The 26373-nt window shown below is 44.9% G+C and overlaps 1 protein-coding gene across 8 annotated transcripts in view; it reads right to left on the bottom strand.

The window, feature by feature from the left end:
- Positions 1 to 26373, bottom strand: part of MAN1C1 (mannosidase alpha class 1C member 1) — a 276387-nt gene that overhangs the window by 44302 nt on the left and 205712 nt on the right. For 7 of the 8 annotated variants that reach the window (XM_061597579.1, XM_061597577.1, XM_061597581.1 and 4 more), the window contains 2 exons: positions 12725 to 12805; positions 4117 to 4211 (listed from right to left, as the gene is read on the bottom strand). In XM_061597579.1, the coding sequence (XP_061453563.1) occupies positions 4117 to 4211; positions 12725 to 12805 (176 nt within the window). Of the gene's footprint in view, positions 1 to 4116; positions 4212 to 12724; positions 12806 to 21681; positions 21695 to 26373 lie in introns of those variants that run through there. The other variant, XM_061597584.1, reaches the window with a different exon arrangement.

Here is a 26373-nt window from a genome sequence, read left to right as displayed (position 1 = left end):
TAACGAAAGCCGCCCCTCCCAGTGAGTTACGGCCGGAGGAACCTCCCAGAGCTCCACTCCTGGTAAATGAGCAGCTTGAGTTTGAAGTTGAGGAGATCTTAGATTCCAGGATCAGACGCCACAAGCTGCAGTACTTGATTCACTGGAAAGGCTATGGGGTGGCTGACAGATCATGGGAAGATGCAGCTGATGTGCATGCTCCAGAATTGGTAAAACTTTTCCATCAACGTTTTCCCCACCGTCCCAAGCCAGACAAGGGGAGGGGGGCACAGCCTGGGAGGGGGGATGGTGTCGGAAGGCAGAGCTGGGGTCCCAATCCCGGGGAGCTGGATCCCGGAGAGTTGGGAGAAGAGTATTCGGATGGATGGCAGAGGGAAGGGGGAGGAACTTCCCCCCTTTGGAGCGAAGACGAAACAGAGGAACTGCCAGTGATAAGGTCGCTTAGCGACGGGGAGCCTGAGCCCTCCATGGACATTCTCACGCCTCCCCCTCTTTCAGGCTCAGAGCAAGAGGGGAAAGAGGGAGGGCTGCTCACAGCCGAAAAGCGGGGAGGCAGTTTACCATCAGCCCCTCCCCTATCCCCCATCCTGGAATCGGAAACTTCAGAAGAGGAGGGGGTGATGCTTCCCCCCTCACCGCGCACACGCAGACAGCTGAAAAGACAGGAGAGAAGGGGGGAAAGGCGGGCAGTACCTGAGGGGCAGTTAAGGAGGAGCAAAAGATTGCGCGCCCGTTTGGCCCCTTCTTAAAGAACAGGCGGGAAGAAGTCCCTTGCTCTGTCAACTTTCTCCCAATGCCGCAGGACCTGTATCCCTGTATTGCTTCATGAGAAAACGCAGTCTTTGTTTGGACATTACCCTAATAAAACACGAATTAACTACAGCCGTTGGTCTGGTTCCTGAGTCACATCCTGGGCCTGACAGGTTCCTACTTTACACTAGCAATTAAATCATAACACTTCTTTGCAGGATGGCTTGCATTTCTAATTAAGCGCTAGAGTTTGTGTTACAGAAAGCTCTATATGTTTTACAAGTTGAACCTATGCAGTCAGAAGCAAGCAGCACTGAATTCAATGCCAGGAATCTGCATAGGATTGAAGTCATACTGATTCTAATACATTAGGTATTATCTTATGAACTGCTGCTATTTTTACTCTCTTCCTCTTTCTGTGTGTAATATATATATGTGTGTATGTATATATGTATGTATATATATATAGAGAGAGAGATCAACACAGCTGACTGCATGTTTGGACTCTCCTCGTGGGCATGGCTATTGGGACTATCATGATGAACTCCCACACCTAAAATTTACCACTATACCAGTTCAGGCACCAGAGATCATATCGCAAACATACGTTGGATAATGGAACGAACCAAGGAATTACAGAAGATTAGGGCAAAGCCTTTGACTGTGTAGATCATGAAAAACTATGGAATGCTTTAAAAGAAATGGGGTGCCACAGCATCTGATTGTCCTGATGCGCAACCTATACTCTGGACAAGAGGCTACTGTAAGGACAGAATATAGAGAAACCGATTGGTTCTCAATAGGAAAGGGTGTGAGACAGGGGTGTATTTTATCATCCTATTTGGTTAATCTTTACACAGAACATATCATACGGAAAGTGGGATTGGACCAAGATGAAGGAGGTGTGAAAACTGGAGGGAGAAATATCAATAATTTAAGATATGCAGATGATACCATACTACTAGCAGAAACCAGTAAAGATTTGAAATGAATGCTGATGAAAGTTAAAGAGGAAAGCACAAAAGCAGGACTACAGCTGAACGTCAAGAAGACTAAAGTAATGACAACAGAAGATTTATGTCACTTTAAAGTTGACAATGAGGCCATTGAACTTGTCAAGGATTATCAATACCTTGACAGTCATTAACCAAAATGGAGACAATAGTCAAGAAATCAGAAGAAGGCTAGGACTGGGGAGGGCAGCTGTGAGAGAACTAGAAAAGGTCCTCAAATGCAAAGATGTATCACTGAACACCAAAGTCAGGATCATTCAGACCATGGCATTCCGATTTCTATGTAGGGATGTGAAAGCTGGACAGTGAAAAAAGTGGATAAGAGAAAAATCAACTCATTTGAAATGTGGTGTTGGAGGAGAGCTTTGCGCATACCATGGACTGTGAAAAAGACAAATAATTGGGTGTTAAAACAAATTAAACCAGAACTGTCATTAGAAGCTAAAATGATGAAACTGAGGCTATCATACTTTGGACATATCATGAGAAGACATGATTCACTAGAAAATACAACAATGCTGGGGAAAACAGAAGGGAGTAGAAAAAGAGGAAGGCCAAACAAGAGATGGATTGATTCCATAAAGGAAGCCACAGACCTGAACTTACAAGATATGAACAGGGCGGTTCACGGCAGATGCTCTTGGAGGTCACTGATTCATAGGGTCACCATAAGTCGTAATCGACTTGAAGGCACATAACAACAACAACAAACCAGTTCAGGCAGGAACAAAACCAAAAACAGATGGGCCTTCATGAGCACATCATCCTGAACCAGACTGAAACCTTACAGCAGAGACATAATGTGAGAAAAATGCACAACCATGTGATGCTCCTCTAAACAGAGTTAGACCACTGGTTCATCTCACCCAGCACTCTCTCTGCTAATTGGCTACAGCTCTCCAAAGTCCCAGCCCTGCCATCTGAAAGCCTTCCAATGGGAGTTGCAGAACATGAGCCGTGGGTTTTACATGGTGAAAAAATTCCTGAAATACATAGAGCACAGGAACATAGGAAGCTGCCTTATACTGAGCCAAACCATGGGTCCATCTAGCTCAGTAGTGTCAACACTGACTGGCAGCAGCTCTCCAAAGTTTCAGACAGGAGGCTTTGCCAGCCCTAACCTGGAGATGCCAGGGATTGGACCTGACAGGTGCTCCAACACTGAGCTATGTAGCTCAGTCCTTCGTAAAGTTTTTTACACGGGTACTCAATTATGTACACAACACTGGCACTACTACATGTGGGAAAACAGTGGAGGAGGAAAACTCTGTTGTGTGTTGTTTTGTGAGCATTTTTTAACCTGGCTTGCAATGTACTAAATATAAGCTTATTCGTTTGTATATATTTTACTCTGACGTTGTACTCAACTATTTTTACAGATCGCCCTTGACAAAGGGTGGTGTGGTCCCCTGAAACTAGTTGGGCTATAATAAATTGTCTTTACTACCTCACCAACTCTGCATTTTGTGTTTTGGCTTGGCACCTTGAGGGCTCCCCTCTGGTTGGCCTGAGAGAATTTTATTTACCCCACCTCACCTGTAACGTTTGGACCTGTGATTATAAAAAGATGGAACCGAACGGAGTTACGTCTCAAGTGTTTACAGTCAAAAGGTTGAATTAGAAAATGCTTCAACTCAATTCCAGTTTGGATTCAGAAACTACTCAAAAGGATCCAGTTTGGGTTCAGTTTAGCCCGGTTCATGCGTGCCGAGTGAAAAGGTGCAGAACTTTTTTCAGCCTGAGGGCTGCATTCCCTTCTGGGGGCCACATGCCAGGGGTGGGCGTGGCCAGAGACCAATGTGGCAGAACGACTAATGTAAATTTTACCTTTGTACAGTAGGCTGGTTTCTACTATGGTTTCTACACTCACCCCACCCCCATCCTCCATCCAAAGCAAGAGGCATCGTCAGAGCTCAAGAACCTTTCCAGACAGGTGAAAACACTCAAGGTACAAAGCAAGACCAGTGAAGGGTGTGGTCTGGGGAAAGGAGGTGTGGCCCAGGCCTACGGTTCCTCACCCCTGGTCTAGTGCCTGGGTATGCAACAAAAGTGGTACATTTCTCAGTGTCAGATGGTGGGGGATAAACTACTAACGCAGGGACGGTAGGCAGGATGCCCTCCACATGCTGTTGGACTATAAGTCCCATCAGTCCCAACAGGAGCCCAAAACATCTGGAGGCCACCATGTTGGGGGACCCCTGCACTAGTGGAAGGCTGTTCCCATCATGCTCTGCTCTGCGGGCTTCCCGCTGTTGGAAATGGGATGGTAGACCAGATGGACTTTTCGCTTGCGTGTTCTGGTACTAGATGACTGCATTTGTTAAAGCCAACAGAGTAACGATATGTGCCTTGCCTGCCCAGGTTTATGACTCCCCGTGGAATTCCTGTCGGTGTGTTAAAGGCTGGCAGAAGCTTCTCTCCAAGTTCGAGGGCTTTGCTTCTGAAGACCTGTTTGAAGAAAAGAGAGGGAGGGGAGGACAGTAGAAAGCTGATAAGACAGCAAAAATAAGAGCTGTTTAGGAACGCAAATTGCTTTGGGGTTTCCAAACATAAATCTCCATATGTTCGGCCAGTGAGAGAGGTACTACATGGAGAAGTAGGCTGGGGTTTCAATCAAAATTTTGTCAGCCTGGAGTGAACACAAACTGGTCACGTGAAATTTTTTTCAGAGCCTGAATGATATGACCCATCAAGCTGGGGCTGATGTGTCCTACAGTCCAAAACGTCTGAAGGGCACCAGCTTAGGGAATGATACTTTACACATACTCTGAATCATTTCTAAGGGTAGAGACACACTTACTGCTGTGCCAGTTCCAGTGCATCTCCACCTGTCTTATCTCAAAACAGGGGCACATAACGCTAGTCAAATGCTGCCACCTTTTTACTCTTAAAACCTCTTCGGATCAGCTCCAGTGAGTTGTGGTTTTTTTTTAAAATCCGCTTCATAGAGGTTTCACAACTGATTGGTAGATTGACCCCTTTGTTTTCCAGGTGCAGCCAATGGAAACACTTTGCTGCAGTCAGAGACAGTGACTGGCCCAACGCTTTGCTGTGGGCAGTCCTGAAAGGTCTGAAGGCAGCAGTGGGGAAGGGAAGTATGGCCAGCAGAGGGCAGAGTCGCTTCAAAAGGCAGCCAGAAAAACCATTCTGGCTGCTTTTCAAGCGACTAGTGTGCCCATAGCCTAAGTTAACTAGGATACAAGTGAACTCCTGATCTGAAGCAACACTCCGACTGCTGCAGAGGTGAGACTGTGCTGGGACCATCAAGGGAAAGCATTTCCATTTGCCTTGCCCCCTCACCTCTGCTCTTTCTGACATCTGTCTGGGCTCTGCCCTTTGCCAGGAAGATGAATGTATTTGGCTTTTAGCTGTTGATGCTTTTAAAAAAATGTTAAGGTTTTTTTGTCTTAAATTTTTGTACATTGTATTGTTCTTTTCTTACTTGTATTTTGTATTTGTGTGTATTCTTTGTGAGCACCCTGTGGGCCTTTTTGGCCAAAAGGCAGCACAGAAATAAACATAAAGAAATAACGCAAAGGAAGATTAAGGGTGTTATACAGTAACACGTGACCTGTGAATCACTCGAGAGGGTGAGAAGAGAGGTCTCGCAAGTGCAGCCTGGAAATGTATTTTCTACAGCTGGAGGCAGGGATCATTCTTTCAGAGTGTTGAACATGATAGGGTAGAGGCACTGCTGCTGTCCATAAGAATGTAAGAAGAGCCTGCTGGATCAGGCCAGTGGCCCGTCTAGTCTAGCATCCTGTTCTCACAATAGCCACCCAGATGCCCATGGGAAGCCCACAAGCAGGATCTGAGCGCAAAGAGCACTCTCCCCTCCCGCGGTTTCCGGCAAGTGGTTTTCAGAAGCATACTGCCTCTGACTAGGGTGGCAGAGCACAGCCACCATGGCTAGTTGCTGCTGATAGCCTTCTCCTCCATGAATCTGTCTAGTTTTCTTTGAAAGGCATCCATGTTGGTAGCCATCACTGCCTCTTGTGGGAGCGAATGCCATACTTTACCTATACATTGCGTGAACAAGTCCGTAGCATGTGCATTTATCCCACTGCTGCCTCTGGTAAATCTTCAAAGGCCTTTTTGACCAGAGACGACAGCATGACAAAAGAACTGAGTACGAACGCCACCGGTAAGGATGCCTCTTTTGTGCCACCTTCAGCTCCCTCCAAGTAGCCAACTACTCCACCCAAGCAGTCAGGAGTTGCCAATTTCAGATAACACTACTAAGTCAATAACCTCTGAAACAATCAGTCTCGGGTATTTTTTAGGTTAGGTGGTGAAAGATGGGCTTTGGCCAAGAGCATGGGATAGACATCCAAATAATGGGAGGGTGGGGGGAGATGGAGCGTTGATAAGATCTCAATTCATCTGCAGAATCTTCTGGCTTGGCGAAAGTAATGCATTTGTGATAAGCTACCTACTCACTGTCAGACTACATCTTTGCATTCTCCCCGTTACTCTCCCCGCCTCCGGCTACATGTAATTTCTCTTTGCAGGCAAGCCCTGCGTTATCTGAGGAAATGGAACATGGATTATGTGACTGTCTCTCTACATCTGGCAAGGAAACGTGGCATCTCCTCGTGTGGCACTGCTCATGCCCCCGCCCTCCTAAGCCACTGGAGCTGCTCCTTTAACCAGCCGAGTAAAGACTAACCAGTCGAGTCAAAGGCTTCAGCTTCAAATCCTGCCACCTGGTCTACTGCCAACTGAGAGAAGCTGGTTTATGGCTTTTCTCCGCATATTCTTATGCCAATGTCTTGGCAGGCCTCCCTTCACTCAGCTTAGAGAAGTGTGATCAGGAAAACAACATTCTTTTTGTTGTTGTTGTTGGCTTGGGATGGTGGGTGGGGCAGGAGGAGCATTGCATGACTGAGACATTTATGCAATAAGATTTCCGGACACAGAAACCACAAGGGGCCTGAAACTTGCAGCACAACTGCAATTGCTCTTAATATAAACTGTAAATATACCAGCATCACACAGCCTTTTTGCTCACAGTTCATTACTACACAAAGAACAGCAGGATCTAGAACTTCAAGTCCACGGTTAATTTATTTTCAGTTCCCTTTTAATTGTTTACTGTCTGTTCTAGTTAACTTCCAATATTTTTTTAAAAATCTTGCACATTAAGTCTTCTCTCCTCCCCAATGCCACCTCGCAAAAAATCCAGGCCTGCCAATTCTTTTGTGGTCAAATTACTACCAGTGGTAATCTCTGCTCAAGAGATTGCTCATGAGAACACAAAGCCTGTTAAGGGATTTAGGAGATTGCATGCAACCCTTTTACTTCAAGCCTCTCTACATCAGCCCAAACTGCCATGGATGATTGTAAGACAGCAGGAGATCCCCTGGAGGTGAAAGTCTCTGCTGCTTCCCATCTTTCATTTGGCTTGCAAAGATCAGGTTCAGGAAGATAAAGGAGGTGGAGAGAAGAATGACCCAGCTGCAGCTAAGCAAGGGATGCTGGAGAATTCTGGTGGAAATGGAAACTGCCACAATTTGCATGTTTGCCTGAGGTCAGGTACAGAAACCACGCAAGTGAATACAAGCACTATTCGCTATTTTTGTTCTTAGTCCACAAATGTTATGTAAATAACTTCGTGATTTTTTACATGGTTTTTGATGTTTCCCTCCTACTGAAATGCATTGAAATTAATCACATAATTAACTACGCTCGTCTTGGTCATAATGGACAGTGAGGTGAATAACATAGGTCAGGTGTGGGGGAACCTTTGGCCTGCCAAATATTGCTGAATTACAACTCCCATCAGCCTCAGCAAGCATGGCCAATATGCCAGGGATAATAGGAGCTGTAGTTCAGCAAGATCTGGAGGGCCAAAAGTTCCCCGCACCTGACACAGGCTTTAGCAGAAGCGGAACTGTAGTGGAACGGAAACAGAGCTGATTACACGGGATGGGATGGAAATCACTGCCTCCTTACATCTCTAACCTTAAGCCAAACTGTGTCCGTGAAATGAGTGGTGGTGATAGCTGGGCAACTTCAAAGTCTAGTATACCTTTATCCCAGTCTGCATTTGTGCTGGGATTGTTTTTAAGACTTTTTATTGTTTAAATCATTTGTTGTTTGCCACCCTGGGCTCCTTTTGGAAGGAAGGGCGAGATATATGTACTTAATAAATAAATAATAAACAAACCGCATCTGCAAGTGCTACAACAAATTTCTCTGTGTTTTTTAGGAAACCCAAGACATGAAACTCTTCCTCAGAAACATCCTGTGTTCTTTCATGCAGGGTTAGAATGCCTTCTGATACATCCTAAATCTATGGAAGATCATTAGTGGTAAGCCAACCTGTAGAGCAGGGATAGAGACTGTAGCCCCAGCCGGCATGTCCAACGGCCAGGGCTGATCGAAGCTGTAGTCCAATAGAATCTGGCAGGCAGTAGGTTCCCCATCGCTGTGGCAGAACACGTGGAGGAAATGCTAATTTGCAAAAGCTTAGGCAGCTGTCATCAACCTGGTGCCCTCCAGATGTTTTGGACTATAACTCCCATCAGCCCCAGCCAGCACACTGTTGTAGTCCAAAGCATCTGGAGGGCACCAGGTTGGGGAAAGCTGACCTAATGAAAGCAAATGTTCCCGAGGAACAGCTTCACTCCTCAAAGTGCACTGGGGCTTATTTTTAAAAAGCAACAACAAAATGTTGCTCCCTGTAACACCTTTGCATACAAACAGTTGCACCTTTGGCACTGGACTGGTGTAGCTCTCTTGCCTGGATGTGCAAAACCACTAGCAGGATCCATGGGTGGGCAACTTGCTGACTGCTCCAGTCGCTCTGCCTTAGGTATTTTGTGCACTTTCTCCATGCCTACCATCACAAATATATGATGCGATCAGTCTCTGCCTGTACTTGGGAGCAGCAGGAAAACAAGGAGGAACTGTGCTGCGGTGGAATTTTATCGCTCAGCAGAATTCAGTTTGGCAAGGGAGATTAATCTTTGCCAGTCTGGAAACTGCATCACCTTCGGAAAGCAGATGGCATCTATTCCAAGGGAAGGATAATCTTTGAAGGGACACATCAGGGGTTGGTGGGGAAAGGAGCACTGGAGCTGGTCCCTTGGGGCGAGTGGGGCACTGCCCCACCAACCTCAGTCTGTCCTCACCTGCCTGCATCTGCCCGCCTTCAGTCCAGGGAGCGGCCCTGGCTGTCAGCTTCCTCCTCTTCCGTCTCACTGTGGCACTTGTAGAACTCAGCAGGGAGGAGGATGGGGACGTAATTAGAATCAGTTGGCTCTGCTTGTCATTGGCTCTGGCTCCACCTACTGTTGGGTTCCCTGCTTTCTGCCCCATCAGCCCCAGTGGGCACCAGCCACCACTTGAGAGGAGGAGTGTTGCTAATGCATCCTCCCCTGATTGTATGGATACAGATACTGTCCATTCATAGCCTGTCAATTAAAAGTTAACTTGCTCTCCAAATCAGATCAGAGACTTTGAGTGACCAGGGATGGCCCAGTTCTTCAGGGCCTGGATAGGCGGCATGGTTCCCTCTGGCATCCAGATCTGTATGCAAATGCCTATTTTCAAGGTGTGAGAGTCAAGAATCGGGGCAGGGAATCATGGGACAGGCAGGAAAGACAGGTAGCATCCCACCTGCACTTTGTATTATTCATTCTGTTTCTGTAAAATGGGATGGGCCATAGCTCAGTGGGAGAGCATCTGGCCTTGCATGCAGGAAAGTTCAATCCCCAGCTTCTCCAGGTGGAGTTAGGAGAGACCCCTGCCTGAAAAGCTGCTGCCATAGTAAGTGTTATTCTTAAAGGTGCCATTAGAGGGCACCATCTGGAAGGGGCCAGTTTGCATTTCTCGAAGGGGCCGCAGCTCAGTGGCAGAGCATCTGCTTTGCATTCAGAAGGCCCCAGGTTCAATCCCTGGCATCTCTAGGTAGGGAGCAGAGAGAACCCTGCCCAGAACCCTGGACAGCCGATGCCAGTCACGGTAGAAAACACTGAGCTGGAAGGACCAAGGGGCTGGTTTGTTGAAGGTGGCTTCCTCTGACCCTATGCTGGCCACAGGGCGGAGCACCAAAGCCCCGCCTCCTGATCCGTGTCAAGCCTACAGAGAGGAGCCCCTCTCTGCCTTATGACACCTCGGTAGACATTGCCCCCACACTCTCAAGGCTGTCTGCAACCATAAGGGCATGAACACCTCTCAAACGGAAGCTGAAAATTTCAAGATACCAAATCCTGTGCCCAGTATTGAATTACTGCGCCTTCTCTGTCCTTGCGTGGAATCAGACAGGGAGCTGCCTGTGTCCTTTCTGCAAGCACAGAGATAGAACTGTAGAGGCTTGCCCAAAGCCATCCATATGGAACCAAGACTGAGCAAGGCTTTCAAACCAGCCCTCCCAAACCTAAGGCCGCAGCTCCATATGCTAGCATGCTGATTTCCCCCCCCCCCAAAAAAAGGGGTTCCTCAGAAACTTACCAGGGTTCTTTAACGAGAAAATAAAAATCTCAAAGACAGCTTATTTTTTTTTATGTAGTTCAGCATATTTACAGCCTGCCTTTCCCACCAAGGATACCTAAGCGGCTTCTGCCATGTCAGGCCCACTGCAGGGAGAAATGGCATGCCTTGCCTGGCGGCGGGCTTGCCTCCTAGCCGTTCTCCACCAGCAAGCCCAGCTGAACAGGGCCCTGATCCTGCATCCACACAGGTGGGAAGCACAGGAAGCAAGTGTGGCGCTCCTTGGTGGTCCTTCACAGATGGAAAAACCTTTTCTCCGCGACCAGCGCAGAAACCAAACAGGCGGGCAAAATTAGGACACGCTGCATCCTCCACCAGAGCACTTGATAGCAGGCTATTTTTTTAACAGTCTGCTAAGACAGCTAGTATCTTGCATTTCCATGCTGTTTGGAGGGGAAATTCCCTTCCTCTGAAGCTAGCATAGAAATGCAGCCTCTTCGCAGTATTTCCCCCCCTACAAACTAGTATCTTTTGCTGGCTGATTTTACAGGACTGTTTTATCTTCTGAATAAAAGTCTCAATAAGTATTTCCTTCTGATAAATGCAAATCCTTATTATTATTATTATTATTATTTATTAAATTTATATACCGCCCGACTAGCAATAGCTCTCTGGGCGGTGAACATAAAATAGCATAAAAATACAATGAATAACAAAATAATACTAAAATACAATCATCAATCCAATACAATAAACATTTTAAAAAGTAAATCAGTGTAACTTAAAATGCTTCAGAGAATAGGAAGGTTTTGACCTGGCGCCGGAAGGAGAGCAGAGTCGGCGCCAGGCGTACTTCCTCGGGGAGACTGTTCCATAGTTCGGGGGCCACCACTGAGAAGGCCCTAGATCTTGTCATCACCCTCCGGGCCTCCCTGTGAGTTGGAACCCGGAGGAGGGCCTTCGTAGCAGAACGTAGTGCACGGGCCGGTTCATATTGGAAGAGGCGTTCCGCAAGGTATCGTGGTCCCGCACCATATAAGGCTTTATAGGTTAATACCAACACTTTGAATCTAGCCCGGAAACATATTGGCAACCAGTGCAAGCTGGCCAGAACAGGTGTTATATGCTTGGACCGCTTGGTCCTTGTCAGCAATCTGGCCGCCGCATTTTGCACTAGTTGTAGCTTCCGAACTGTCTTCAAAGGTAGCCCTACGTAAAGCGCATTACAGTAATCCAAACGTGAGGTTACCAGAGCATGCACCACTGATGTAAGGTCCTCTTTACTCAAATAGGGACGTAGCTGGGCTACCAACCGAAGTTGGTAAAACGCATTCCTAACCACCGAGGCTACTTGAGCCTCAAGTGAGAGGGAAGAGTCTAAAAAGACTCCCAGACTACGAACCCGGTCCTTTAGGGGGAGTGTAACCCCGTCCAGGACAGGGTATATATCCACCATCCGATCAGAGAACCCGTCCACCAACAGCATCTCAGTCTTGTCTGGATTGAGCTTCAGTTTGTTAACTCTCATCCAGTCCATTGTCACGGCCAGGCAACGGTTCAGCAAATCCTAAAGGGCCTTGATGTCTTTTGACTGGGTTTTGGTGGTGGTTGCACAACCCGGGGGGGGGGTAATAGCAGGAGTGCTTCCCTTGAATGGCAGAGAATCCCTTGGAAGGCAGAAAACAAATGTCATGGGCGTTGTCACACAGCCTTGACATTCATGATGGCTTTTGCTTTTTGGCAATATAGTGGAAAACAGCTGCCACTAAAACGGAGAGTTACCCCACTGCAGCATTTAACACAATCCCAAGGGGCGTATGAAATTTCCTCTCTCCGACATCAAGAAATTAACAAGCTCTGAATGCAAGGCCAAGATCATGGCAAATAGCATTTCAGAGGGGACCAATGTACCAAACCAAAGAGCTGTCTGGGAGAAATTGTCCACGGGAGGAAGTATCTATACAAACGAGCCTGGCAAAGTAATCACGCCAGACTTAATTAACAGCCGTCGCCAGCCTTTCAGTATTCAACACAGAGTCAAGTTTTTAACTTGTTGAGATGACGGGGAGTATTTTGAAGGGTTTGGTGATTAGGGTTCTTTCGGGGATGGGGGGGATCGTGTGTTGGGTGTGGGTGGACGTTATGCACACAGCTATCTTATGCAGAAAGGCCACATCCACACCAGACATTTATTCCATTTTAAGCAGTCATGACTTCCCCCAAAGAATCTTGGGAAGTGTAGTTTGTGAAGGGTGCTGATAGTTGTTAGGAGACCCCTATTCCCCTCACAGAGCTACAGTTCCCAGAATTCTCTGTGAAGAGGGGCTGACTGTTAAACCACTCTGACCACTGGAGCTCTGTCAGGGGAATAACGGTCTCCTAATAACACTCAGCACCCTTAACAAACTACACTTCCCAGGATTCTTTGGGGGGGGGGGAGCCATGACTGTTTAAAGTACAATAAATGATGTGGATGTGGCCTAAGACACTTTGCTTGTGAAATATGTACAAGTGCTGAAACTAACCTCTTCTCCAGTAAGGTAAAAGGCAGTCAGAAGCCCTCCAACATAGCGGATGTTCACTTCAAACAAGGAAGCTTCGCCATTCTGCGGAAAACAATGAAGGTGGTTTTAGGTTACATGCTAGATGAAAGAACAAGGAACTATAAACCCAGCCTGTAGAAAATGGATAGCAGTACAGAATTGGGTTTGTATATCTAAGTCTGAAAAGTATAAATTCAACGTTAATTAAACAGAGGAAATAAATCCAATTTTAATCTCCTCAAACAATTATTATGTATTTAACAATAAAGGGAAAAATACCAATGAATAAAATGTCTAAAAACTCTTATGCTATTGATATACATATGGAATACATCCAAATATCAACTGATATGGCCAATAATGTTGTGACAAACCAAATATTACATAACAATTATACCGTAGACCAAATTTCTACCTTAAACAGGTCTTCTTCAGTGGTCAATACAAATATATGGTTCCATTTTGTCACACATAAACAGTTTGTTGTTTTATCAAAACATTATGTACTGACCTATCTTCTCCTAAAATGTATATGTTTATATTCTTTGATGGATCTTGAATTATCATGTGGGTTGCCCAATCATTCCTACAGGGCTTACTCCAAGATAGTAATTATTTCACAGGTCAGTTTTCAGGCATTTTATTTATTGGTATTTTCCCCTAGTTAAATACATATTGTTTAATCTCCTGGATATTTTTCTATGTTTTATTAACTTTGACATTATACTTTTCAGACTTAAGATATACAAGCCCGATTCTGTATTGCTATCCATTTAGGCTATGTGCTAACCCAGCTTTTCCCAACTAGTGGGCCACCAGATGTTGTTGGACCACAATTCCCATCTTTCCTGACCATTGGCAATGCTGGTTGAGGTTGATGGGAGTTGTGGTCCAGCAACACCTGGTGGCCCACTAGTTGGGAAAGGCTGTGCTAACCAAATTGTAAAGCTGTAAGATGAGCACATACTATGGAAAAGTGGCACAAGCCGGCGCTTTCAGTACAAATAAAGCCATTTTCCTTAGGACAGAACTTGAAGGGAATATAGTGAATGTGGAGCTGCCAGGCAAAGCAGACCTACGTTTCCTGCCACTCCCTCCTCCAGTAGCAACTAATAAATCCCACTGCATGACATCACAGCATTGAGCATTTACATAAGCTTCCGCGTTATACTGAGTCAGACTATACTGACCCCTCTAATTCAGTATTGTCCACACAGACTGGCAGCAGTTCTCCAAGGTTTCACCTGGAGATGCCGGGGATTGAACTTGGGACCTGCTACATACATAGCATATGCCCTACCACCAAGCTATTACCCCTGTCACTACGCACTTCTATTGGCTGGCTTAAAAGGGTAAGGGAAACTCAACCCGATGACCTCATGGCCACATTCACCCCAGACATTTATTCCACTTAAAACAGTCAAGGCTTTCCCCCAAGAATCCTGGGAAGTGTCGTTTGTGAAGGATGCTAAGAGGAGGCTCCCATTCTCCTCATAGAGCTACAATTCCCTAAATGGTTTAACAGTCAGTCCCTATTCTCTGAGAGGGGAATAGGAGTCTCCTAACAGCTCTCGGCACCCTTCACAAACTATGCTTCCCAGGAATCTTGGGAGGAAGCCAAAGACTGTTTAAAGTGGCATAAACATACGGTGCAAATGTGGCCCATGTCTTGCATTGAGATGTTGACATGGGGGAAGGGGGATAAGGACATGCAGGGCCATTGTTTGCAGTGGCAGCCATATCTAGCCATGCTCTTAGAGAAGGATTAATAAATGGCTGCAGCGGATAGGTTGTTATACAAGCTAGGTTCCTTTTGAGAGCAAGGGCAGGATATTAATTTAACAACACACACACACAACGGGGGAAGGAATAAGCCTTGGACTTGTCCACCCTCTCACTTTATGCTCTGAATGAAAATTGGGGGCCCTTGTAGGTCAATTTCCTGGCAGGCTCCCACTTACACAATCCATTAGTTGCCAAAAAGGGGTGGATATTAGGTGCATGGGCAGAGGAGCTTCTCATGGAAGGATTCACGTGCACGGGCCTCGGTTCATATTTAAGATGCTACATATGCAGTGGTGGTGAACATGCACATCCTGAAATCTGCTGCTGCTCCAACCATGTGCATTAACAGACATGCCAGGGCCATGTGTGAACTGCCCCCTTACTTGTGGCTTTTATTCTTATGCAGCACTTTTAACAAGCAAAAGGGCTTCATGTGACTTTCTTAATTTATGTCAGTTTTACAGGGGAGAGACTGAAAGTTACGAGAAGGACGAGGGCGGTGGCAGGAGAAAAGACAGGAATCGTGAGTGATGAACAGCGCTTCCCGTTCTCCAGCTTTGTGTAATGTTTGAAGAACTCACGTATCTGCTCTATTCAAAATATGGAGAGCCATATTCATTCTAACGAGACAATTCTGCTAAATCAATTTCCAAGCAAATAAGAGGGAGAAAGGGAGGCCTGTATGGCTCTTTCTTTTTCTCTCTCTCTTTCTCAGGCTTCCACTGATTTGTAGATGGAATCTTTCAGATAGCCCTTTACCTGAAGCTAGTTAAGATCTATAATAATCCAGCTTCGGATCAGTGAAATGTCAAAGCAATTGCAGTCAAATTGTCCATTTCAGAAATGTGTCGCTGAAGCCTGATCCTGCATGCCAATTCGGTTTTGCTTTCTGAATAAATATCAGCTCCTCACGCACGTGCGCAAGCACAGACGCACACACAGCCTCCAGGCAGAACATCTATCTCAGGGATAAGTAAGAGGCACCATTAGAAAAAGGAAAAGGGAAAGCAGTGCAAGAAACCACCATACACCATACCCTGCCGGGAAGAAGGGCCAGGTTGCTCTCCGTGTGTTGCATACAGGAAAGAACATTATTCACACTCTCCTGTGCAAATCCATACACTGACCCCACACGCACACACTTACTCCCCCCTTTCCTCTACGGAGCTCAGAGCGCCAGACATGGTGTTCCTCTTCTTATCTTCCCAACAACCTCGTGAGACAGTGGTGGCTGTGGAATCCGCTCTGCATTTTAGTCCAGACTTTCTAACTGAAGCACCTTGGGTAGCTCCTTGACAATTTCCAACTAAAATCTGCAGTGGATTCTGCTGCCCCACTGACATGGAGCTACCAGCCGCCACTGCTGTGAGGGAGGTTATGTGGAAGCTAGGTCAGCCAGAGAGCTTCACAATAAAGCAGGGATTTGAGTCCATATTCCACTACTGTAGCTTATTTCAAGTTCTGACTATTTCCAAGATTGATATGAACTGAATGTGCTAAATGCCACAAGCCTGGTGTTTCATAGAAATCTATAAATATTAGTAAAGCGGGTCCCACATGTGCTGACAGAGTATAAATCTGGGGTGGGGAGGAATAACAGATTGTCTCTATCCGTGGTAGAAATGGCCTATCCTTGCAGGAAATGGTTGAGAGGAAGGGGGAGGGGAACCATCACTTCCCGTGGTAGCTTTCAACTGATTCTTTCCCTCAAATGCAGCAGCAAAACTCCAAAGCAGAACTTGCAGTTTCATAGTCCTGGAGTTTGGGGTACAGAAAACCTTGCAAGGCTTTCAAAGGTCAGGAATCAGAGCTTGGAAAAGTTACTTTTTTGAACTACAACTCCCATCAGCCCCAGCCAGCATAGCCACTGGATTGGGCTGATGGGCGTTGTAGTTCAAAAAAGTAATTTTTCCAAGCTCTGTCAGGAATATATATATTTTAACATCGAGGGTCACAGCCTGTTGGACTTTTCCATTACAGCTATAGAGATGCCAGCAGATCCAGCAGCATTGACTAAAAGGGAGAACTTTTGGATTTACTCTCTGGACACACTGGCACCACATGGCCTGAACCTGGAGGACAGTACCACCACTACTTAGCTTCTGCAGATGAAGCCCCTCTGAGCATTCCATCCTCAAAGCTCTATAACTGCCACCTTGGTAACAGCATTTGTATGTTAGCAGCTGATGAAGGCAGAAGCTGAAACGTTTTGTTAATACAACAAAAACCTCTGTTTGGTTAATCACAATTACGTTCATATATATTTTTAGGTGATTAACGGAATCCTTATAGTGATCCAGAGCAAGCTTGAGTGAAGTTCTGTTTGTTGCTTTCAAAACTGTCTTACATGCCCAAATAAGGCAGGGTTGCTCAATCCAGTGGTTGGGTAGAGGAAACCTACCTGTCTTATGCACCGTGGGTGGCCCTTTTGGAGCATTAGATGACCAGGAAAGTGCAAGTGCAATGGGATGGTGAGAGGAAACATTGATTTGGCTGCCCCAATATGTAGCACATAGGCTATCAAGCAGCACAGCCATTATTTTAGATGGAGAACTAAGGCAAGACACTTGCCCAGGGCCATCCAGTTTTGAACCTAGGACTTCCATATTTAAGCCCAACGCTTTCAGAACAACACCATTCTGAAGCTGCTGGTTCATTTCTGCTACAACAAAACACTGTCAGCCTTTTGGAACAACACACTGCATCTTTTATTTTCCAGAGGCATCATCTTCATGTTTGTTGCCTCATAACGGGTGCTAACAGCATTAAATAATTGTATCATTTTCAAAGCAGATCCATTTTCTTCCACATTAAATCCTGCGATCTGGCTACCTACGTGGTTCCTTCTTGCAGCTGCAGATTGATCTGTGGGGGGGCAAATGGGAAGGGAGGAAGAGCTTTTGCTAAAACACAGATCAATTATCCCTGTCTATTTTGTCTCTTGGCCTATTGATCCAATACCAAACACAAAGCATTCAACCAGATTTATTAGATGTGACTGTCCGTTTGGACGTCTGTGCTGGCCACCTCTTCCAAAACAGTGATTTTTTAAAAACAGGAGGGCACCTGCATGAGCTGCTCTTCCTTCAAGGGACATGCTAGCTATGCTACGACAACTTTGCTGTAGCCCTGAAGTTAGGATGTGAACACTGTCTTGGTAAATACAGAATTAGAGCCCACAGTGATTCTTGAAGCAAGGGATGCCTGCCTGTGCGCATCACCACCAAGCTACTTTCGGTGAGAACTGCAGAGAGACTAGCAAAGTAGCTCAGCGGCAGGGCATCTGCTTTGCATGCAGAAGGCCCCAGGAGCATAATCTGTTGGCAACTCCAGGTAGGGCTCCTAACATCCCTTGCTTGAAACCCTGAAGGGTCTTGGCTAGTCAGTGTAGACAATACTGAGCTAGATGGACGATTGGCCTGCCTTGGTTCAAGGCAGTTTCCTGTGCTCGTCTGCCTTTTAACAGGAAGAGACCAGAGCAGATCCTGGACTGCCGCCTGATCCCTACTGTAGCTTCTAGGTTAGGTTGCCTCTTTAGTCTGAACAACAAGGGTGTCATGTTCGGGTCTGATGCCCAATCGCACAGAGAAAGCAGCAAGGCTGGAGGCAAGGCAAGGAGAAGGTTGCCAGAACATGAAGAGCTCCAACTGAGCAACTTGCTCTGACAAAGACTGGGAGCAGAATGCGGCCTTCTAAGCCTTTGTCTCCAGACTCCCTCCTCCAGGCTGTACTCCTTCAGAGACCTTCAGAGCCTTAAAGGGCTAACCCTCTGGCCTGAAGACGGGCATCCCCCACTGTTCCATACTCTTCTTCCTGGTGCACTCCCTGCACCGCTGGGCTGGTAATGTGTGGTGGGAGGCATCTGGTTCCTAAGGCTCAGGGAAGATTCCTGTGAGGGTCTGGGCTCTGGCCCGACAGGCCCTGGTGCTTCCTCTGGGAGCTCCTGTCCAACCGCCTCAGGTGCAATTGTCTTTCTATCTTTAGCAGCCAGCTCTGAGCCCTGACCCTGACCCAGCACCCTGTCTGGTGCCCTTGCAGTCTCTGACTCTGTGATCCCTGCTAGATTCAGGAGTCACTACAAGGGGGCTCTGCGTCCCCTGTCGCTGATGGCCGCCTCTTTGCTTTCCCCTCCATTTTTGTCCTTTTACCCTTGGCAGTTTCCAAACCTACAATTCAAACAGGTAGGGCAGAACAGGGCAAACTAAGTCATGACACTGAGGTGAGGAAACAGTCGTATATACCCTGGCCCTTACAGAAGCTTCCCACGTCACAAAGGCGTGGTATCAGGCAGGCACTTTCATTGCACTATTTTTGATGCCTGCTAAACCTTTTTGTTTAGGCAAGCCTACCCAGACATGTAATTTTATCACGCATATTTGTTCTTAAATTCGGTTGATTTTATCTATATTTTGACATTTTCATTATGACCTATTTGTTTTTAAAGTTTGATTTTAACTTGGTATTTTCTTATGAATATTTATACTGTTTTATGTAAACTGCTTATCATCATCATCAATCATCATCATCGTAATTTTAATAACAAGGTCCCAGGGCAGGTCACAACATTACAGGTATATATTAAGGGATCCATAATCTTTTCAAACGAACAAGCAAACTTTTTTCTGGCACTCCATACCATACTAATACATGTTTTGATTACATTCAGGCAGGACTCATGTAACACACTCTCTGCAGCACTAATGCGTGGCAACTTCAGCTGGTGCAGCAGAAGCACCTAGGTTGCTGACAGGAGTCCGAACTTGTGCCTGCATAACAACTTCACTGTACCATTCCTTTTTTTAAAAAAAAATATTTAATTTAAAGAAAATACACTACAGCTACAACTAAATACCGACTAAACTTCCCACCTCCCCTCCCCTCAGATGAGTGTCCAGTTTCAGACTGCAAGAAACAAACAGTTGACAAATGGCCCATCAAACAAAGATTCCCCCTCTACAGCTTGCTGTGGGTTACTGAACTGTTTCCTGATAAATTGCTGGTCTCAGTTCAAAGCACCGCAACTAATCTTTCAAGCCCTAAATGATTTGGAAGCAGGATATCTGGAGGACCGCCTCCTTACGATCCTACCCATGCATCGCAGCCATTGGTGAAAGCCCTGCTCCTTAACCAGAAGAGAGATAAGACAGGTGCTGAAAGGAGGGCTTCCTCAGTGGTGGCACCTGGCTTTGGAACATCTTTCTCCGGAAATCTGGTTCTCATACACACGTAGCACCACTACTTTCCACAACAAGTTGAAAGCAGGATTTTTTTAAAAATTGAAAAGAATGAAGCACTTCTATACTGCCCCGACCCAAGCTTATATAAAAAAGGGCTGTTTCAGTGAGCATTTGCTTAAGATACTACTCTTGAGCTGAATGATTTTGTTGTTGCTGGATTTTTTCAAAAAATCAGTGGTATCTGTACTGTTTGCTTATTTAAGTGATTTTATATTGTTTTTATTGTGATTGATTATGGCTGTCAACATTCCGGGTGGTGGTGGTACTATTTCTGCCAGGGAAAGATTGGCATTTTTATATAACCAGATATACAATACAAGACTTGGTCAAGCTGGTGGAAGATGGCTGCTGGCAGGCAGGTCCACTAGCGAGCTCTGGAGCTCATACCCACCTCGCCTCTTTTTTTGCTATCTTTAGAGATATTCTTTGGAAATTTTTTATTCTGGAACCTAACAGCATCAACAACACCTATTTTTTGAAGGCTATGGAACCATTTTATCAGCAAGAAAACAGACTCTTTATCAGCCGGTGAGTCACAACTCTGCTTCGCATTACTAACTCAAGGAATATAATTTACCATAACAAAATCTAAGGATTCCTAAGATAAAACTACTTAGCCTTGGAGTCGACAATTTATAATTATACCTCCGTTCATCTTAGAGTTTAAAAGGCAAACCTTATAGTTTTTAAAATGGTTCAAACAAGGAAAAGATGTTATGAACATGACCATAAATCAGAACAGGTTTTGGAAGAATCTGGGAATGGGGATCAACAGCTTAAAATTACAAACTTCTTTTTACCAACCAAAGCGGATAAGACAAAGAGAAATGCGTCACGATCTACTGAGAAAACCCCTTCCCAAATCGAAACAGAACAATTCTGTTCCTGCTTGAGTGAGGAATTCCAGGCAAGGGATGACCCAGAAATTATACAAAGCCTGGTGTATGGAACATCCACAGATCCCCTTTTTGGGCAGACGCATACACCTAGTCTGATCAACTCTCTGCTGCAGGTACCTGAAAGCAAGGAGACGCCATCTTCCTCTCTGTACAAGGACACTGACTTACATTCCCCCTTAGACATTCTGTCTACTGTGCATGCTACAGACATCGACAGCCAGACTCCCATTTTTACTCAATCACAGCCATCTGCTGCCTGCTCTACAGAAGTTACTGAAACCACGGAACTGGCACAAATTGGCCAAAAACTACTTCTAACTGGCCAAAAATGTCTGCAGTTACAATTAGCCATTGTGGCAAAAGAGACTGAAAACATCAAAGCTTTTTTGGAAGAAACAAACAACCTTCTAAAATCATTTATGGAAGAACTATCCAAACTATATTTGAGCCTAAACTACACTCTTCCCCCCCACAAAACAACAACAACACTGAAGTGTGCAAACAGAAAGAAACCTCGTATTGCACCTAAGGAGAAAAAATCCAAAAACATAAAAAATTACAAACCGCCAAGGAGTAAGAAGATGAACTTTCAGAAACTTTTTAAAGTACTTAAAGCTCAACAGCAAACAGCTTCGCAAACAAAGAATTTATCTGCTTCATCTACAGCGAGAACACCCCCTAGATCTTATTGCAAAGCCTTACCAGAAAGCAAAAAAAGTCCAAATCTTCCAGAGCTACTTACTCACCCCAACCCGAGGTCCTATAGCGGAATATGCTCTACCAATAACAAGATTTCACGACGAGAGAATACAAATGGGAATTGGCTTCTCAAATATAATTCAAACAAACTTGCACTGCTGAATCTTCCTCTTCTTAACATCAAAGAAAAAGTAAACATCAGGAAGCAAAGAGTGTGTTACGCCCTTCAGTCGTTAGGTGTAATGGATTTACGGCCTGACGATATCTCGTATGTGGAATTCCTTTACAACCCCTCAACAAAAACGTCTGCTTTACTTACCTTTAAATCGGCTGAGACAACAGCACGGATAATTGCAAATAAATCCCTTCTCAGCTACCATGGAATATCCGTTCAGAGACATTTCACAAACCTGGCCAGTCCAATTTCCTTGTTCACAAAGAGAACTCCAACAACAAACCTTATCTCTTCACATGAGAGGAGGAAGTTTTCCTCGAACAGCAGCAAAAATATATCAAACTCTGGAAACTTGGATCCATTCCTGGAACAGCTTCCTCTTAAAAGCACATTAAACATGAACTGCTCTTCTCTATCATTAGGACCAACTATGCTGGAAAAGAATTTATCCCCTTTGACTCCCCCAGCACAAGAAACATTAAACTTTGAAACACTTAACTCCATAAACTCTGATCTTATTATTTTGGATGAAGTAAGCTCCTCCCCACCACCAGCTCCCATTTTCGTTCCGTTACAGTCACCTCCTTCTCTGGTAAACAGTAAGGAAAATCAAGATCTTGCATTTGACTTTGCTTGTGAGGGAGAGGAGGAACTATTAAATAGTTTCCATACATTCACTGAGAATGAACAAAGTGAGGTCATAAACAAAATGCAGAATCTGTTAAACAATCTAAGGGCAAAAAGGACATGTTCCAGATACTTGGAGGACTATGAACTGAACTCACCTTCCAGCATTCAAGTTTCTCCTCTGAAAGTTCCCTTAAAGGTACTGCCACATTGTTACTCAAATGTTTGTAGACCTAGCACAATATGTGATGTGATAGTACATGAGGTTCCTGAACTGACTTGACAACCCTTATTAAATTCTAAAAACCCGATTCTATCCTGTGAATCTCCTGAAAAAATGGTAAACCCTCATTTCAGGACACCACAGCACTCACTCTGCAAATCTTATACAGCAAAGGAAATTTCTCATCCTACGAATCCAATTATTAATGCATGCCAGGTTTCTGTTCTCTCACCTAAGTTTACATTCCACCTTCTCTCCTGGAACATTGCAGGGTGGAATGCCAAACAAAAAATTCCTGACTTTATTACTTTTCTGAACAAATTTGACTTAATTTTCTTACAGGAGACGTGGTGTACCCTTAAATTAATAGTGGATGGTTTCTCTTGTTCATGTTTACCAGCGACCTATTCCCAACCCAGTTCCAAAGGCAGACCCAAAGGAGGCCTAGCCATACTCATTTCTACTTCTGTAACAGCTCGCTCTATAAGTTTAACCCCTTGTAAAAACATTGCACAGGCTGTTTTATTATCTTTTAGCACATTTTCTCTTCTGTTAGTAAATGTTTATATTCCCCCTCATGCCTCTCGGGCACAAATTGACTGTGACTGGGACGTTCTTACCAATTATCTAACATCACTCGAGGCTAAATTCCCCAAAGCTCCTCTCATTGTTATGGGTGATTTCAACGCCAGGTCTGGCCCCCACAATGATGCGCTATTTGCTTCAAACCTCTGGGGGGGCGAGGACACCGCCCCATACCTCCCAGGCTATGCTAGGACTTCCAAGGACCCCAAGATAAATTATGGTGGAATATGTTTATACCGATTCCTTGCTAGACACAGCCTAATAATGTTGAACGGTCATAAGCAGATAGATTCATGTGCGGAATTTACCTACATTTCTGGCCTCAGGTGCAGTGTCATCGATTACGCCTTGATCTCGCATTCCCTGTTCAGGTTTATTTCGGACTTTTCTGTCGGCTCCAGACAGGATAGTGATCACCTTCCCCTCACCTTTTCCTTTTATCTACCAGAACGCGGTCACTTGCTCCTTACCCATAAACCAATGGCAAATCTAATCCACCCTACCCATAAAAGGACATTTTGGACTCCCACAGTAGCCTCTAATGTGGCCTTATTTCTCACTTCCCCCTCTGCCCTGTCCTTACAGAGGGAGATCATGCATGCTTCTGATTCATATTTAGCGTCAATAGCGTATAACTCCTTAATTACCAAACTTAAAGCCTCTATTATCCCACCATCTTCTTCCTTCAGGGCTCCTCCTACCACTGGTTTTCCCAGATGGTTTGATAAGGACTGTCTTGATGCTAAGAAACAGCTGAGACGGCTATACCTTCAATATCGACACCAAAATTTAACCACCCTGCCCCCTGAGTATTTTATTATCAAAAAATACTACAAGCATATGATAGTCATCAAAAAAAGGCAGGTGATGCATGAAGATTGGGAAGCCCTAATTCAAGCCTCCAGATCAAATAATTCGAAGTGTTTTTGGGAGCTGATTTCTGGTTCTATGAGCCCACTAAATCCGGCCCCTTGCCACATTTCCCCATACCTCTGGGAGAAATATTTTTCTGCAAACAACGAGACTGTAAATGCTGTTTCCTTTATTGATAATTTAACAAATCTTCCCACTTGGCCATCTGTAACCCAAAAAGAAATTATTGATTTGATTGCTAGCTTGAAATCCGGCAAAGCTCCTGGACCTGATAACATACTTTCTGAAATGTTGAAGGCGCACCAAGCTTGGTGGGGCCCTCTTCTAGCAAATTTCTTTACTCTGATCAATAATTCCGGATGCTTCCCTGAGTCTTGGCTTGAATCCATAGTTATCCCTATATTTAAAAAAGGGAACAAAGAGGACCCAGCAAATTACCGCCCAATTAGCCTCCTTTCCATTATTGGCAAACTATATGCCTGCTACTTAAAAGAGAGACTCTCATCTTGGTTGGAGGAGGATAATATCCTTGGGAGGGAGCAGGCAGCTTTCCGGAAAGGTAGGTCTGGGATAGAACACTGTGTGATTTTAAATCACTTAGCTGAAAAATACAAGAACCGCTGGGGTAACGGCCTGTTTGTTGCCTTTGTCGACTTGAAATCGGCTTTTGATTCCATCCCTAGGGAGATACTATGGGCGAAACTCGCAAAATCTACGATCGACAAGAGACTCCTCTTCTTAATTAGCCGTCTGCACCACCACACATCCTTTCGTGTTAGATGTAGTCGTGAAGGTCATCTCACAAACCCCTTTACTACAACAAAAGGAGTTAGACAAGGCTGCATACTAGCCCCACTTTTATTTAATTTTTTCATGAATGATCTGTCCCTTTATTGTCAATCCCCGGACTTCCACCCCCCTAAGTTAGCAAACCTGCATTGTCCCTTGTTATTGTATGCAGATGACGCTGTTCTCCTTTCTGTTTCTAAAGTAGGACTCAAACGCCTAACTAAAGCTTTTATGAGTTTCTGTCATGATAACAAACTATCTATAAACTTTTCCAAAACTAAGATCTTAGCTTTTGCCAAGCACTCTCCTGCTCACGCATGGACAATTAATACCCATAAAATAGAACAGGTTTCTCATTTCAAATACCTTGGTATACTTTTTCATTCCTCTCTGTCCTGGAATCCCCATATCCGAGGGGCTATTTCTACTGCTCGCAACTCAGCCAGTGGTATTCGAAGGTTCTTCTTCACTAAAGGAGGACAATACATTCCGGCAGCCCTAAAGGTTTTTAGATCCAAAACTATTTCTCAACTTCTCTACGGGGTACCTTTATGGATTGGCGCCTTCAACTCTTCTGCGGAGGCAGTTCTCTCCTTGTTTCTCAGACAAATTTTTGGCGTTCCCAGGTGCGTTCCTGCGGCGGTCCTTAGGTTAGAATCTGGCCTAGTCTCACTTGAGTCTCAAGCGTGGTTGGCCGCCCTAAATTTCTGGTTTAAAATGTCTTATGAAAAATCTACTGGCTATCTCCCTTTACTCTGGGAAGACTCTTTTACCTCGAAATGGGCCCGTACGTTTACAAATTACCTTGCAAGTATTGGCCTCTCAATTGAACATCTGATGTGCCTCGCTCCAGAGACAGTTAAACATTCTATCCGGACTCGTATCAACGATATGGACTTCCAACGCTCCATAACTGCAGCCACCTCGACCTGCTCTCCTATTCACTTTGGTCTGAGCTTTGTGCCTATGCTCAGTGCCCCTTATCTGGAAACTCTTACGATCCCCAAATATCGTCTAGCCTTTACAAAGGCTAGATTTAACTGTCTTATCTCTGCCTTACTTGAAGGGAGATTTAAACGTATCCCGTATGCAAACCGATTATGCCTTTGTGGTGTCAGCGCCATAGAAACTCTCTCTCATGTCATCTTTGAGTGCGCCCTATATGACGATATTCGCTCCAAATTCATAACCCCCATCATAAATAAATACCCCTACAAACCGCTTAACTGTTTACTTTTACATCTTTTGTCAGCAGCTAATAAGGATACTATCTTGTCAGTTGCTAAATTTATTTTTGCGGCTCAATCAATTCGGAAGGCATCTATCCTTCCAGAAGCTTCCGCCACCCAACTGTAACTGTTTTCCTTGTTGTTTTATTGTTTTACTGTTTTAACATGACTGCAACTTTGTAACCTTTTATTATAAATGTATGTAGTTTTATTTATAAATGTCTTTTGGTCTATGACCGTATCAATAAAGATTGATTGATTGAATACAAGACTTGTTGGGTGAGACAGAAGGTCCATCTAATCCAGCATGCTGCTTCCCATGGAGAATAGTCCAATGCCTCTGGCAATAGCCCTCTCCCACTGTTGCTCCCTGGCAACTGGTATTCAGAGATAAACCACCTCTGAACATGGAGATTTCTGCTAATAAGCCAGGCTTGTTCATTTGGTTAAGCAACAAGGGGACTTTTGCAGGTTTTCACATTTCTTGAAAATATTTTTTCCCCCATTCTT

This window comes from Rhineura floridana, chromosome 15 (assembly GCF_030035675.1).
Source record: "Rhineura floridana isolate rRhiFlo1 chromosome 15, rRhiFlo1.hap2, whole genome shotgun sequence".
Lineage (NCBI taxonomy): Eukaryota > Metazoa > Chordata > Lepidosauria > Squamata > Rhineuridae > Rhineura > Rhineura floridana.
This window is presented reverse-complemented; position numbering and strand designations above follow the sequence as displayed.